Here is a 17,773-nt window from a genome sequence, read left to right as displayed (position 1 = left end):
TATCCATCTGCGAGTTCGAACCTAACCGTGCACCTAGGTGTTTCAAATTGTTTTTAAGTGGAAAATAAATTTCATCGTTTGGTGTGAAACTATCTCCCTATTTCTTGGAGGCCTGAAGTAGCTCGCAAAAGTTTCATGTTTGGGTTATAAAGTATGGTTTACAAACCATGTATAAAACGAGTAAAATATATAAAATCAATAAATATGGATTAAATAAATCCTTAGACGCCCACTGTACGAATGTACTATAAATTTACAAATAAATATTCCTGAGTCGGAGTCACATAAAAAAAAGTGGGGGATTTGCCACGAGTTGTTGACATGTTTATAACGTGTAAATAAGAGAATCGTATACCTCAATAATTACGTGCTTTTTGAATATCAGAGTACCTACAAATGTTCTTGTTATATATTCAAAACATTTTAGCAATGCATTTAGTATGGAAAGAAAGAGAACTTCGGTTTCAATATAAATTTCAATAGTGGGAAATATATCGCAATGCTGAATGTCAGGTTGGAAAGGTGGGGTAGGTTATAGCGTATAACTCTCGATGAAATGATAAAAAAATACTTAATATCTTAGAATTATTTTTTCCCATTCGTTGGAAAAGAAATCAAAACAAACAATCTCCATCTCATTAGCCAACTAAGATAAAATCATTTGTTCTCCACTTCTCTGAATAACTTAACTTTAATGTAAGGAAATTAATACTGATGTATATGACCAGGAGACCTAATTACGTAAGCATTGCAAACAACATCTTTATACCTGGATGCTATTTCTATTGTTGTTTGTTGTTTTCGCGAGCGTTAAAAATAATAACTGAAAACAACATATAAATTTTATAATATCTCAACAATGAGCACGCTGTTAAACTGCAATATTTTATCAAAGCGCTTGCGTTGAAATCTGTTGTTGAAATTTTTTCTATTGTTGTTTTCGCGAGCGTTAACAATAATAACTGAAAACAACATAATTTTTTAATATTTCAACAATGAGCACACGGTTAAACTGCAATAGACAACTAGAATTCTCTTCCACAAATGTTATTGTTGAACCAAAAAAATGAAATTGTCTTCTTATCTGTTCAATATCACAGTCATAAACACATCGCTTTAAGAACGATATCAGAGATGAAAACTTTAGAGCGATAACTGCGAATTTGTACCGACAGCTCACGACATCCAGAAAAGAAAATGAAAGATTCTACTAGCTTGTGACGAATGTTACTTTTGCCATTCAGATTACACTACAAACAACAACAACACACACACACACACACACACACACACACTTGAGTATTTTTAAATTTGCACACAACGACATCAATACAATTTTAATACTCATTTTAATGGGGCCAGCCAAAGCTTTTGAACATAATGATCAGTTGATTCTTTTACATAAGGAAAATAATCGAATTAACTAACTATAATAAATAAGTATTAAATCTATTTCGTAGCTCAGTCAGTATAGACGAAGTCTTTAGTCGGAAAGACCTGGGTTCGATTCCCGTCAGTGGCCTGAGGAACTTTTATTTGGTCTCTTTCGACGAAAGGTGAGTTAGCCGGTCTCATATGGAGGTAGGTTTTTTTTCACACAGAAACTTGGGTTTTTCATCCCTCAAAGCTGGCAAACCGGTCCTGTGAACACACATACGGATACAGTCATAAAATACAATACGGCAAGGAAGGTAACGGGAAACCACCTTGCTCATAATCATTTCCCTAGTATGGTAGCATATAGCTACCCCCACCACCGTATGGCTGAGGGAATAGGATAGGATAAACCACTTTCTCTAATGTATGTTAACTGATATTTTTAATAATAAAAACCAAATCTTATGGACTAGAACTTAGTATTACGTTACAAACTCATTCAAAGTATTTACAATAACTTGATTCGTCGTATATAATGACATTACTATTGATCTCGAACCCAGGTCGGCAAGACCTGGGTTCGAATTCCCTCTAGGAGACGTGAAGGACCTTTATAAGGGCTATTCATATAAAAGCTAGTTAGTCGGTGTCATATAGTGGTAAGATTATTCTTCCCTCAAAATAAATAAACCAGACAGCAGAATATACTCATTAACAATCGCAGCACAATGGCTTCATAGTTTTAGTTTTATTTTTATTCGGCCATAATATATGAGCCTCGGCAGCTCAGTCAGTATACACGAAGTCCTTTGGTCAGAAAGACCTGGGTTCGATTCCATTCCCGTCTATGACGTGAGGAACATTTATCTGATCTCTTTCGACTAAAGGTGAGTTAGCCGGTCTCATAAGCAGGTATGGGTTTTTTCCCACCCGCAAATTTTCGTCCCCCAAAACAGGCAAACCGGCCCCTTGAGCATACATGGATTACAGTCATGAATACGTCACAGCGATGTGCCGGTCCCGAGCCCGGATAAAATTGGGTGGTTGGGGAAAGCAATGGTGAACTACCCGGTAAAAAATCTCACCAGGAATACTTCGTGGGCAATGACTACAAAGTTACCTGTTGTCTAATATAATTCAAACAAGTTGCATCACGTATTAAAGAACTTAGGTACTTTTCACAATACTCTCTCATAGCAGTAGTCCGTTTCAGTCCAACATGACTGAAATATAAGGCTATTATTAATGATAGCAATTCCTTTATCTGTGTTCGAGTGAAAGTATGGGAGAGAGAAAAAATATATATTTCCTATTTTTTCATCTGTCTTATTTATTTAGAATTATTAATGAAACTCTTGGAAATATATTTCTTTGTTGTTTCTAATAACAATATTTTCACCCTTTCTAAGACACCTCTACTTAAAGACGAAAGAAAAGTTTTCGTAAGTTATCGAAAAGATCTTAAAGGAGAAATAAAAATACAAAAGACTTTCCTACTTGGAAAAGTTTGGACATTGCGTGACTTGGCTCTTTCTCTCGAGGTCGTCGCGTGCAAAGAACACTAACTAAAGGAAATGTTGGCGAAAACTTAACGTTTCACTAACCGGTAAAAGCATCAAGATTGCTTGGAGGCAGGTCTGTCGTATCTCACACGGAAAGCCATTTTCTTAAAGTCCATAGGTCGTCTGGACAGCTTTCAAGATTTGGATAATTAAGAAATTTCGGTGATAATCAATTTTGGAATGCGGTCACACATTCGTTTATAATAATGAATAGTCGATGGCTAGTTTAGTTGGAATTAAATCTTTAATTTTCGTGAAGATTGAAACAATTCTAAACGTAAGGATATTTTAAATCAAATATGAAGTAAGAGAATGTATAACGTATCGTCGTATAATAATTTTCATATGTAGTTAGGTAAAGACTGCAATATTTTATCAATGCGCATGCGTTGAAATCTGCAATTTTTTCTGTTGTTGTTTCCGCGAGCGTTAACAATAATAACTGAAAACAACATATAAATTTTGTAATATCTCAGCAATGAGCACACGGTTAAACTGCAATAGTTTATCAATGCGCATGCGTTGAAATCTGCAATTGTTTTCTATTGTTGTTTTCGCGAGCGTAAACAATAATAACTGAAAACAACATATAAATTTTGTATTATCTCAACAATGAGCACGTGGTTAAACTGTAATAGTTTATCAATGCGCATGTGTTGAAATCTGCAATTGTTTTCTATTGTTGTTTTTGTTTTCGTGAGCTGAAATCTGTATTTTTTTTCGCTATTATTGTTTTCGCGAGCGTTAACAATAATAACTGAAAACAACATAAATTTATTAATATCTCAACAATGAGTACACGGTTAAACTGCAATAGACAACTAGCATTGTTTTCCACAAATGTTATTGTCGAACCAAAAGAATTAAATTGATCACAAACATTTAGGCAAGATGACGTCACAAAGTTGTAATAAATATTGTCAATTTCATTGTTGGACAAATGCCAAACATATCCATTTTCTCAGTTGGAAGTCTCGATGATAAAAAGAAAATTCAAAGATGCATTAAAAATGGAAAGATGAACGGTTTTGTTCCGGTTCGAGACTACATAGAAGGGTTAGGTGTGACCTCATAAACTGACAGTATCTGTGCTTCCTAAGACTCTCTTTCTTTAGAAGATAGTCGCAACACGTGTCCATTACATCCCATAATTAATCAAGACACGAAAGCTTATTAATTCACCTTAATGAAACACGTTCAACGTAAGGATCCTTGACGTGTGAAATTTATAAACATCGCCATGCATGTGATAAAGTGCTGCAGAATTTATTAAGAGGAGCGCAGAAATTTTGCCTCCGTAATTAACGTCATTAAATGAATACCCCCACAAATGCCATAAATTTTATCGTTGGAGGGTTTTGTGTACGAAAACCCCCCCTTCGTCACTTTCCCATAAAGATTGCCTCTGCCTTCCAATATCGCGGGAAGAGCTTTAATAATTTGTCATTTTTTTCTATTCAGGATGCATGCTTTTCTTTATATTTATTTTTAATTTTTTTTCCATCCTCTTTCTCTCTTTAATAGTCAAGATTTGAAAGTCACTAGGGGCTACTCATCGTAATTTTATAATTATTTGTAAAATTATCAGTGTTATTCAAGTTGAGCTATTTACGAAAACAGCAATTTCAGCATTGTTGTCAAGAAGTAGCTTCAGTATTGTTGCAACAAATCAGCTGCTTTAGTATTGTTGCTAACACAAAGTAGATTTCAGCATTGTTGAAATGATCAGTTTGACATCGCCCAATATATTACAGCAACTTTTATTATTGTTATGTTGAAAAACGCAGAGGTTTTAGGATTGTTGACGTTGAGCTATAGGAAACGTATTAGGTCGATTTGTAAGGCTTCCAATGTGGTCGAATCAAACACTATGATTGTAGGGAAATATTCTCCGGATCCTTTCCTATACTTAATCGATCTTGCAACTCCAATAACACAGACCAACTCTGTGTTATCGACTTTTGCCTAATCTCCCTCCCTACATCCAATGCGTTTGACAAGTACACGGGAATAAATGCGTGTGTTGTGTCGATGTGTTCCGATGGTACGATCAATTTCCAAAGCTGCTTTCGCTGCCCGATTCGAACAATCTTCTCCTCCCTCCCCCCCTTCAGTAATCCATCGATTACCGTTATATTGATCCATCACCCAAAATATTCAATGAAGACATCTGCCTGGATCGATCTTACAATATCTGAATGCGCATCGCTAAAAGTACATCGTCTGACCAAATACCATCCGTGGATTAGCACGACCAACAGACGTCCCATGTTGCTAGGAATGTTGGTGATATAAATACACGGCTACCGAGTTTGTGTAACTTACAATGAAATATTGGTTTTCGTATTTAATTTTTTTTCACAAAAATCCTATATTTCAAATTGTTGTCGCTCTGATTCAGTGGCTAAACAGATAACACTTGCAATGTCTAGTGTTAAATACGAAGGCCATTTCAACACTTCTACACACAGCGCATGCGTGACCAATGAAATGACGTAAACATTTCCACCTTCACGTCAGCTGTAAGCCAAAATTTGAGTAAAAATGTTGTGTTTTTTCTACTTCTGGTATTTTTCTTCCGAATAAGACCCTCATATATATATATATATATATATATATATATAGGAAGAATATGACACCAGGTAGATATCATGCAATGATACATGGGAAAAAATCCAACACCCGGTATTATGGAAAAGTATGGATTGTAAATGCTTCATCATCCTTTCATCCAATCATGACACGAGATTTCGGGACTTCGATCTGTTCCCTAAGCAGAAAGAACCCCTCCGTGGGACACGACTTACTATCATTGACGAGGTAGATTGGAAAAAGATTTTCTGACATGCAAACTTAAATATTTGGTATAACAACAGCAGCACAGGTGCAGAACTTTTTGAAGTGACTTCTCGAAAAATGTAAGAATAAAAGACACTACAAAGATCTCCTCGTAACCGACATTTAATTTCTGTAGTGACATACATGAGTTATTGACATTTGCTACACAGCAAAACTTTTATTATTATTTTTTTTTCTCTTAATCTTCATATTGACTAAGCCACGACGAAGGAAAAATAAATAACCGCTTGTTTGCTAGCAAGTAACAGTATTCTCTGATCGTCTCCATAGCCAATCCTTCGATATAAAATTAGAGTTCTCTGAGGAAAAGTTATTCACAGACAAAACGAATAAAAGAAGGGTGGCTCTAGAGAGCGAGAACACTGAAGTAATTAATGAGAGAGAAAGAAAATATTATAAGGAAAGGAACGAATAGGAATTGAAGAAATTTGGCCGGGAGGAGAAGAAGGGAAAAAAGAGAGGAGGATGCGGAGCAAGGTGATGAAGAGGAGAGGAGGATGCGGAGCAAGGTTATGGAGAGGAGAGGAGGATGCGGAGCAAGGTGATGGAGAGGATGATGAGGAGCAAGGGATGAAGAGGAGTTAGTTAGGCGATCGAAGGTAAATAAATAAGAATGAATAAGAAACATGATATTTATACAAACAGAAATTAATAAAGTCGTGATATGGATAGATAGAAAGGAAGAAAACGTGGCATGGAGGGGTGGCAGTATTTGTGGTTAACTCCTGTACACAGTAAAGGATGTCCGTGTCATGAACTAAAAGTTCAGAGGTTGTCCAAAAAAGTAACTAAAGCAATATGGCGGAATTGTCACAGAAAAACACACAAAAAACGCACGCACACATACACACGTAGGTACATACATATCGTCTGTTCTTGTTCCCTGGTGGTTGTGGATTTATTTTGTTTAAGGAATGCGAGTCTTCCAACTACACGCGGCTTATCATAAATGCGTTTCTTTTTTGAATGGCATCCCACCAGACTTCAAAGATTCTTCGTATTGATTGATGTGTTTGGCCCTCAAGTGACCTGTGGAAACGCTGGTGGTCGAAATCGAGGAGTTGACACTCTGTTTGATTGGGCTCCCTTTGATCGGAGGGGTATGTTGTCCACCTTTAAAGTTCGGATTGGTGACGATTCCATTTCGACGGAGTCTGGGTTCGGCGGGTCGAGGGATTTGATTGATTGGTACCGAATCCGAATTCAGCTTTCTCTGAGACTCGACGGGAGCTGCCAGAAAGGGAAATATAGTCATCTGGGTGACCCCACGGGACTGGGAAGTCCTGACGCTGTTCATGGACTCGTGAGCAACTGGTTGTATCACAATGGGCACGTGAGTAGAATACGGAGCTACGGTGGCGCTTCCTAGCGGGCTGTTGAGCTGCACTGGAGAAACTCGCTGACCGTCGCTCAGAGGCGATTGAGGCGGACTGGGAATGGGACTGTGGGGTTCGCTGAGTGGAGACAACAGCCGACTGATGCGATTACGGTTACGGGTGCATTGCTGGAGCTGTTGAGTAAAGGTCATCGGAGTGCTCGCAGGAGGTATGGCTGCACCGTTGGGTACCTGACGGGAATTGGACTTGTTTGTGGAGTTGGTCCGGTTGCTCGAAGACTTGGAAGAAGATTGGTTCGATATAAACGACCTCCGTTTGTCCACCGTGGACTCGGGAGACTCCAAAGGAGAGTTCACTAGACCTGGCTGACACAAGATGGCGCTGCATGGTTTGGTCTCGGCAGTGGATGCTGAGGTCAGCGAGGTTGTACTGATGCTCCCGGAGAAGTTGCGTTTACCTGTCTCGCTCAAGTGAATCATGTATTCCTCCAGCAACTTGATGACCTGCGAATGTCCTCCCTTGGTGGCGACGCGTAAAGGATTCCTCCCGAACTGGTCTGCGTGATTGGGGTCGGCACCGTACTCCAGGAGAACGCGCACCACTTCCACGTGACCTTCCTGAGCAGCGATGCACAAGGCGGTGGCACCCTGGTTACACGAATGATCGACGGCAGCGTTCCTCTCGAGCAAAAGACGGACAATCGCCACGTGACCTTGCCATGCGGCAGACTGTAGTGCAGTCCTCTGATCATTGTCTACAGCGTTCACGTTGGCGGAGTGGTTCAAAAGCAACTCGACCATGTCGTAATGACCTTGCCAGGCTGACACATGTAGAGGAGAGCGTCCTTCTGCATCCGTAGCTTCTACGTCGGCTGCATTTGCCAACAAGAAATCCGCCATCTCTAACCGGTTCTCCAAGGCTAGAAGGTAGAGGGTGGAGCGGCCGTCGGCATCCTTGTAATTCACATCAGCTCCATTCTTCAAGAGTAACTGGACCTAAAAAAAAAAAAAAAAGAAGCAAAAGATTATGAAATTATTTGGTTGCCATAGCAACTACAATTAATGAGACCTAAAAACAAGCATGCAGCATATCATTCATGAGTAACTATGTAAAAGCGAGCATCGAATACTCATCGTTAGGGTTAAGTAAGCCTAGAAAACTAACAGAATGCAACAATATGTAATTAAAAATGTTCCCAGTTAACTAGGCGTAGACAAGTGGAATGCATCACGCGTATCATTTTTTATTCTTTCAAGTTAAGCTAGTTCAGTTTTATGAGTTCTACGTTTGACAACTTTAAAACTAGTTTAATCCTGTCTTTGTCTTATTCTATTACAAGCATGCCATTTGTATCCAAGAGTGAACATTACATTTTGTATCAAGCTCAAGACGAGAGGAAACTTGGGGGGCGGGAGAGAAGCGGGAAACAAACAAAAAAAAAAAAAAAAGAATAAAATAAAAATAAAGCGGACGAACGCCTCGAGACCAACAGATCATAAAGTGCAGCACATTTGTGTTTACTCCTTGAAATTGCGTTGGGGAATTGAGACCAAACGCAAGTAGTAGCTAATTAAGAAAGTTTCCACAACTGAGAACATCAAATGTGTGTCCGTTTCCCGTAGCCTGTTTCGGCAGCGCGTGACGATGGCACTAACAAACAGTACCTCGGGCTTTGGGGGGGACGGGGGGGGGGGTAAAGATGACGTTGAAGTCGCAAGCGTCCCCTTAAACAGATTAGTATAGGTCTTGGGAGATTAACTGCAATATAATTATTTCTAATAAATTCATTCCGAATGAAGAAAAATCAAGTGTCTAAGGCCGTGAAGAGAAGATGTGAATGATGACAGAACAATCCTTTAGTGCCGACGCTACTGTCGTTTCTCATACAAATGTAGCAACAGATGATAAGAGGATGTTGTAATACTTTCAATGCTAACAAAGAAATGTAATGAACAACAGCGTATTCGGCATTAGTTTGTGTCGTTATTTTTACTGTGTTATTTTGAAAGGAAAAATGTTAATGCGCCATCTACCGATGTTTCACAAAACTAAAAAAAATCAAAAATTCATGACAAAAATATTTAAAATAACCAATACCATTTATTTACAATTGATTGGAAAACTCGTCGAAAAGTTATACATTTGGCGAATATAAAATTATTTAATGGTTTTAACGGCCTGTCGATAGATGCCGTTATCAATCACATCAAAAGACATTTTGATAATCCTAATTACTTTGAAAAGCTTCATAAGCCACACAACAAGGTATCCCCCTGTATATGTTGCCTTCCCGTATTACACTGTAGCCTAACAGTGCAGCTGACGCCACCTAAGATTAATCGTCCCGAAGAAAGGTGACAAATTGTCTATCGAAGAGAAGGCCAAGGAATTAATTTATATGGAAATTTATAAATAAAACTACTCATGCTTGTCATGTTTGATAGGAGAAATTGATGACGAAATGGATATTAAGCAACTAAAAGTTCGTGATTGGAACTAAAGCGGAAATTATAGATGACTCTAGGACTGGTGGAATGTCACAATCCAGTAAGCTTACTCTAGCTGATAAGTCAGCTCTCGTAGTCCAAAAATATGGCCTCCCCATGTTTTTATAATATGTAGGAATAATATTAAAACATTTGTAAGGTTTAATACTATAGGATAATATTGAGATTTGAATTCGATAAATGGGATTGTGGCTCTAAGCTATTCTTCATATAATAATAATAATAATTATTATTTTTTTCCCCCTAGAGACTACGTATTAGATTTTATTGACGATTTTCGGTTCTTTGTAAGAGATTTATTGAAGTCTTTGAACTGGGAAGAATAAGAATAAAGCTATAAATATAGGGAGATTTAAGAAGTCTCTTATGCTGGAGTAAACTGTATCTGTCAGTTCCTCTAGTTCTATTTCTTGTTTCCACTACTTGTAAGAATTTTCATCTCCACCCCTTTTCTCGACTGCCGAAAAAGACCTTTAAAAAAGCTTCAATGCGGATATATTCTGAAAGTTTTCAAAGAAAGATATTGGCAATCATCACACAACTAGAAAAGGGTGGATCGACCGCTATAACGGACTGCGGTTTTGGCTTGAAATTTCCGATAGGAAGGTCGTTGGTCACTGATCAACAATAAACAATACTGTAGCTACAAAGCAAAATACTTTCCGATGAGAAAGAAAAACTGTATTAAACCTGACTTACCGTATTTGAGTGATGAGATGAAACGAAAGAGAAATACGAAGAATGGAGTAAAACACGGAGTAAAAAGATAACCAAGAAAGAAAGAGGCGAAATGGTGAAAAAAAAAAGGGGAAAGAAATAGAAAGAAAAAAAGGCTATGGATGAAGAAATAAAGAATAGTAAGAACATGAAAAGGCAGAAAGAAACAGGGGGGGGGGAGAGGAAGAAAGTGATAGAAGAGAAAGAAAAGGGGGGAAATGAATGTACAATGATGTAAAAAAGAAGAAGAAGAATTGGATTTGAATGACAGAAAGAGGGAATGGTGGAGAGAGAGAGAGAGAGAGAGAGAGAGAGAGAGAGAGAGATACTGGAAGAAAGAAAGAAAGCAGTGAAAAGTATAATAAAAAGGGAGAGAGAGAGAGAATTAATAGCGTGATGGAGAAAGAGAGAATAGTAATAGAGAAAAAGAGAGATAATGGAAAAAGTCATAAAGGGAGGGACAGTTTAAGAGGACGGTAGAGAGAAAAAAAAAGAAAAACAGAAAGAGAAAGAGCTAAGGAGGAGAAATGGTGAAATATAATTCGTAGGTACCTGTGATAAAGAGCGTCCGTAGCTCAGTCGGTTTCGACGACGTCTTTCGGTTGGTAAGACCAGGGTTCGAATCCCGTCTGTGACGCGAAGAACCTTTATGAGAGCTTTTCAAATGAAGATACAGGCCTGTTTGGCCGAGTGGTTAGCTTATCCGCTCTTCAGCCAAAAGGCTGAGGGTTCGAATCCGCCGTGGGCATGGGTGTTTGTGTGTGTCTGTGGAAATACTTGTGGTAGTGGTTGCTGAATTGAGTGGTGGAGATGGAAAGAGAGAGTTGTAGAGTAGCTGCCCTCCCTCAATGAATTATTAGACACCCTGGAGGTGTCACATAATAATAAAAGATGAGTTAGCCGGTCTAATATAGCAGTAGCAAAGTTTTTTCCCCCCCCCAGAAACTGGAGTTTTTGATCCCATATACAGGCAAATTGGCTGTATATGGGATCAGTATATGTATTAGGTATAGGGCTAATAATTTTATCCTGAAATTATAGCTACGAAATCCACGGATATCCTGGATGATTATGGGTGCTTAAGGGCCGTTGAACCTTCGCTGAATATATCTATGATATGTATCCAGGAAAGCACAAATAGTATTACCTAATGCGTGAAATTTTATTTTTATTTTATTATTTTTAGAAAGGATCCGCCCTGTTAGTATTAACTGTTTTCTGGTTACATTTTTTTAAGGAAATTTCACTTTGGCCTTACAATCGTCAGTTGAAGTTTGCTCAGCAACAAACTGATTAAATGGATAAAAATTGTAGCTTGTTTCAACCACTGTTACTTTCATAAGAGCCTCGCATTATTCGCCGCTGATCACTGTAACGTAGCCTTTGAAGAGAACAAACACAGTCCAATATTCATAATTACTGCGGTTTAGTCAGGACTGTTGTCTTATTTGATTGTGTATTTGACGCAACAGCCCCAACAGACGCTTTTCCAAAAGACAGCAGTTCCGAGCTAATCAAAACACTTTGCGAATGGCAAATGTTATGATTGGGCATTAAAACAATCGAAACTGATTAACCAAGAGACGGTGGATAATGGGATAAATATCGTGTATTGTTAATGTCAAATAAAAGGCTATTTATCGAGGGTATAACAAACACATTTAATGGCGCTTCATTAATTTCGTATAAGTCCTATTTAAGGAGGCGATCTGTTTAGTTCTGGAGAGTTCGATGCAAATGTGTCCATTGTTTTACATTAACTGGTTTAGTATTGTACAGTTAATTTTTTTTTTTTTTGTTTAGTTTCAATTATGTGAATTGCCAACTTAGTTAACAATTAATCCTACTCATTTATTAAATTATTATTAGGAATACGTGAAGATGTAAAATATCAGAATAAAACACCGATCGAGAGGAATTATGAGATCGCATCAAGATGGAATTGGGTCAAAGGGGCTGATTGGAACACTGCTATATCTGAAAAGAATAATTAGGAACAAGAGCGAAATGAGGTTAGAATGCTAATGTTTTGGATTAAAGTGATGAAGAAGAATGTGTATCCACTTACCGCATCTTTATGTCCTTCCAGCGCCGCAATTCTAAGAGCCGTTTTGCCGTCGTGCGCCTTGACGTCAATCGTTGTCTGGTTGTGTTCCAACAGCTTTCCCAGCAGGGTGGTGTGTCCTTCTTGAGCGGCCAAGATCAGGGGGATCCTCCCATCGTTATCTACCTCGGTAATTCTTGCTCCGGCCTCCAAAAGAAGCTCGCACGTCTCTTCGTGACCTTCGTAAGCGGAGTAGTGAAGGGGCGTCCATCCTCCGTTGTCTCTGTGCATTTCGTCCAATCCTCGGTCCAACAATTGCCTGACCACGTCCGGATTTCCCTGGGCGGCTGCTATAGACAGAACCGTCCTGCCCTCGGCGTCGATCGTGTCTACTGCGGCTCCCCAAAACAATAACAAATTGACGACAGTGGGATGACCCATGGAGGCTGCAGCCACTAGAGGGGTTCTGCCGCTGTTGTCGGTGTGGTCGACGTCCGCGTCGTTCTCTAACAGCAACTCGCAGACTTCGCTGTGACCTTCGAAGGCGGCCACTAGCAAAGGGGTCATTCCGTCTTTGTCCCGATGGTCGACTTCGGCGTCGCGTTCTAGAAGCAGGCTTACTACCCCCGAGTGACCTTCGGATGCTGGGACGCACAGCGATGCCACCGACAAAGCGGTCCTTCCGTCGTTGTCCTCATGGTTGACCTCGGCCCCGTGATCCAGGAGGTGTTGCACGATCTCTTTGTGACCCATGTAGGCGGCAGCGATCAAGGCTGTCCTTCCTTCGTTGTCCACCTCATTTACGCATGCACTGTGATCCAGAAGTTTCATGACGATGTCTTCGTGGCCACCCCACGCTGCTGCTCGAAGGGCTGTCCGGTTATCGGAGTCCGCCAGGTCTACTTGAGCTCCGTGTTCTAGTAAAGCGTTCACGACCTGCGGAATTGAGAAATCAGATTTAATATCGTCAGTGGGATCTTCCTTGAGCACACTTTTTAGTTGCTTGTTTGTGTTTGCATTTATGTTCATAATATCGTAGCCAAAGAGTATTCAAAGCACTAGTCACTAATAAGTTTTCGTATTTTTAAACATTTTTACTTAAATTAAATATAAAAAGTAAAATAAATTAAATCTATAAAGTAGAAATTTTCAAATTTACCTTCATTTTTTAAAGTAAAATAAAAATAAATAAATCTGAAAATTGCAGTGATTAATACCCTTGGAGGGTAATGGATGGCGCTGCCGTAGTCAATGAAGTTCTAATTGAGACTCGGCTATTGCTGTTACCCTCCTGCCATGATCAGAGCTTTAATAGCTCAATAACACCTTATCCATACACTGTCTTCTACAGATAACGGGGAAGATGAAAAGCATTCTTGCTTCGCCCCTTTAAGCCAGTCCTTATAAGGACTAATTAGCCGAATGGAAATTGAATGAAAATCGAGATTAACCAAAAGTCCTTTTTAGGACTTCCAGGGTAACAAATGGTAATGCTGTAACCAATGAAGTTTTAACTGAGGCTCGGCTATTGCCGTTACCCAGCCATGACTAGAGCCTTTAGCTCCATAACACCCATCCACACAGATCAGATTTTCGTCATTCAGATGACGGGATAAAGAGTCAAGGACTCAGTCCATCGCCCAGTTCTTTTAAGAACTAATTAGCCAGGAAGGAGAAGCTGATATCAATCGACCGTGAGATGCGGTGATTAATACTCTTGGAAGGTAATGGATGGCAATACTGTAGCCAATGAAGTTCTAACTGAGGCTTGGCTATTGCTGTTACCCTCCTGCCATGATCAGAGCTTTAATAGCTCAATAACACCTTATCCCTACACTGTCCTCTACAGATAACGGGGAAGATGAAAAGCATTCTTGCTTAACCACTTTATGCCAGTCCTTATAAGGACTAACTAGCCAGCATACTTGGTCGTGGACCGTGAGATGCGGTGATTAATACGCTTGGAGGGTAATGGATGGCAATGCTGTAGCCAATGAAGTTTTAATTGAGGCTCGGCTCTTGCCGTTACCCAGCCATGACTAGAGCTTTTTAGCTCAATAACACTCCATCCACTCTGTTTTTCTTCATTCAGATGACGGGATAAAGAGTCAAGGACTCAGTCCATCGCCCAGTTCTTTTAAGAACTTTAAGACTGATTAGCCAGAGGAAATAAAAGGTTTAGGTTGAGGATAAAAAAAAAGTCCTGTTAGGACTTCCAGGGTAACGAATGGCAATGCTGTAGCCAATGAAGTTTTAACTGAGGCTCGGTTATTGAGCTGGGTAATCCACACAGATTTTCTTCATTCAGATGACTGGATAAAGAATCAAGGACTCAGTCCATCTCCCAGTTCTTTTAAAAACTGATCAGCCATTAGCTACATCCCGTGAGGTGGCCGAGATAAGAATAGTTTCACCGGAAATCCATGCGTGTCGTAAGAGGCAACTAAATGGACGCAGAGCTTCGAGAGTTTCGCTCTCTCATGTTTCTTCCTGAATTTTGCTCCCGGTAAGGGGACTTAGTTTTCAGGGGGGGGGGGTTCTCTGAGAGGGCATTTTGAGTCTCTGGAGAGGGTGTTCTCCGGTGTGGCCCGTGAGGGGCTTTGTCGGTGGATGCTTCTCCCTGAAATATGAGCGGTTCTGCTCGGTGGTGGTGGTGGTGGGGGGGGGGGTCCGTCACTGAGTGGAATCAACGCTGAGTTGGACGATCTTTCGGGAACTATTGAGTGGTCTAGGGATAGTTCTAATTTTTATATTATGGGGCTTTACTTAAGAATCCCCTCAATGTAGCTCATGCATGTCGTACGAGGAGAGTAAAATGGGTACCCAGGGAGGGTAATGGATGACAATGTTGCAGCCAATGAAGTTCTAACTGAGGCTTGGCTATTGCTGTTACCCTCCTGCCATGATCAGAGCTCATAGCTCAATAACACCCTATCCTTACATTGTCCTCTACAGATAACGGGGAATATGAAAAGCATTCTTGCTTTGCTCATCTAGCCAAAAAAAAAAAAAAAAAAAAACTGATTAGCTGATTAAAAAAATCATGTTTTAAATCCGATTCATAGTATAATATTTTCGATACACGTTATTATAGCTTTTCGATCGTGATTGATTATATTCCTTCTGGATCAGCCAGTCAATAACATTTGAATTCAATACTGCAATGAAAATCTGCATAGCTTTTCATCAGTATAACGTTATAAGTTCAGAATTAAAATGTTTATTGACTGGCTGATCCAGAAGGAGATAATTCACCACGATCGTAAAGCTATAATAACGTGTATCAAAAATATTGTACTATGGTAACGGATGGCAATGCTGTAGCCAATGAAGTTTTAACTGAGGATCGGTTATTGCCGTTACCCAGCCAAGACCAGAGCTTATAGCTCAATAACATCCCAATAATACATTTTCCATCCATACATTTTCTTTTACAGATAATGGGGAATATGAAAAGCCTTCTCGCTTCACCCATCTAGCAAAAAAAAAAAAAAAAAAAAAAAAAATTCTGATGAAAAGCGAAATCAAAATTATGTAAGCAAGCATATTAATAGAATAAAAAGGCGATTAAAAATAATTAATTACCTAACTAAAAAAGCTTTCTTTATTCTTCACCCATTAACGATCTCTAAATTAATAGCAAAAACTTCCCTACCTCTGTGTGTCCTGCCCACGAAGAAGACCTTAATGGGGTCCAGCCATCACTGTCAGCATGATCGGGATTAGCACCTGCACCTAACAGTACCTCAACGATATTCGAATGGCCTTGTCGCGCGGCTAGAAAAAATAAATAAATAAAATCATAATCAACAAACATATAAATATCTATTTCCTGTTTTTCTTTCAGACTTATTGATATGCAAACAAGGTTTCCTGAGAGTCAGCTAGAGGGCGCAGTGAGTTCATCTAATGAAACACAACTTTCGCTGATCGCTTTGGAATGCAAAACTACATTCATTGTTTAAATAGTTTATAAGAAATGCCACCTTTGTATACCAAAAGAAAATAAACGGATTCTTTCCTTCTCATACTATTGACTAAGAAATACTTAACATTGATTTTAACATTCGGTTGGCTATTAAGCACCATTTTAGTCAAGTCTATTCGCAAATCTTATCAACCAGTCTTCGCAACGTAAAGTCTTTTTTTTTTTTTTTTCTTAAAGGAAGTTTGTGGTATGCTAAGCGAAACTGATCTGATGAAGTTGAAGGGTAGTTTGTAAATCCAAACAGTAAACATGAACTGAATTGTTTTATGTCAATGTTGGGAGAATCGTACCACCTCCCACCAAAAGAAAAAGTCATGTTCGTACCTTAGATAAGCATCAGACAGACGCCACATCAAGCTCGGTAACAAATACATCAAAATATAACTGTACACTACCACTAGAGAATATTATAAATTTATTTTAATAAAAGGTAATAACGATTCAAAAATTATCAACTGTTTCCGATAGGTGGCGCCATAATCGAATACTGCAAACATTAGAAAAAAATCGAGTTTAGATTCTGGCGCATGAGCAGTCCTTTTACTCAGCTGGGATAGAAAGGACGGACTGCTCATGCGCCAGAATCTAAACTCGATTTTTTTTAACTATATTTTATTTTATGTTGTTACTCAACATAAAAATTAAAGACCTTGTGTGTTCACAAGGTCTTTAATTATTAGAAATGTATGTATATTTGCACTACTGACACGAAATAAATAATTATCCAGACACGGAATTAGCCAACCAAGAAGCTTAATAATATCTCCAAGGTCGTCATCAAGAACGATTCTTTTCTCTTTCGTCAGAAACACACCCCGCTTGTCGCTAACGATACAGGCGGTAGTCGTTTGTTTCCATCGATGTCAATACAAGTTCTGGCTCCGTCAAGGTGGTAAACATTTCCACTTATAATAGGTGTCTTTAATTAGCACATTATGCAAGCGAGTCTTAGAAGTAAGAGATGACGGCAGTAAAAGACAGCACACTGGCATACGTCTACATTTTACCGGAAAACTTTCGCTACATAAACCGGGATTTTGATTCAGAACATCGCATTAACTCATTTAATTAAATAAGGCGGATCATACTTTTATATCCTAACAATAATAAATAATATAATAAACACAGAATTACTTTTAAAGTGGGTCATCCTCATTAAAATCACCGCTGACCTGTTTTGAAAACATAATGCATAATGGTCCTTATAAGGACTGGCTTAAAGGGGAGAAGCAAGAATGCTTTTCATCTTCCCCGTTATCTGTAGAGGACAGTGTAGGGATAAGGTGTTATTGAGCTATTAAAGTTCTGATCATGGCAGGGGGGTAACAGCAATAGCCGAGCCTCAGTTAGAACTTCATTGGCAACAGCACTGCCATCCATTT

General features: G+C 39.1%; 1 protein-coding gene across 1 annotated transcript in view; it reads right to left on the bottom strand.

The window, feature by feature from the left end:
• Positions 1-5,855: 5,855 nt before the first annotated feature.
• The window catches only part of LOC150105799 (uncharacterized), an 84,759-nt gene continuing 72,841 nt past the window's right edge, over positions 5,856-17,773 (bottom strand). The window contains exons 3-5 of the mRNA XM_090393592.1: positions 16,059-16,180; positions 12,428-13,339; positions 5,856-8,130 (exon numbers count right to left, since the gene is read on the bottom strand). Coding sequence (XP_090249718.1) covers positions 6,742-8,130; positions 12,428-13,339; positions 16,059-16,180 — 2,423 coding nt within the window. The 3' untranslated portion in view covers positions 5,856-6,741. The remainder of the gene's footprint in view (positions 8,131-12,427; positions 13,340-16,058; positions 16,181-17,773) is intronic.

Source organism: Typopeltis vanoorti, chromosome 6 (genome assembly GCF_054136105.1).
Source record: "Typopeltis vanoorti isolate ZY-2024b chromosome 6, IOZ_Tvanoo_1.0, whole genome shotgun sequence".
NCBI lineage: Eukaryota > Metazoa > Arthropoda > Arachnida > Uropygi > Thelyphonidae > Typopeltis > Typopeltis vanoorti.
This window is presented reverse-complemented; position numbering and strand designations above follow the sequence as displayed.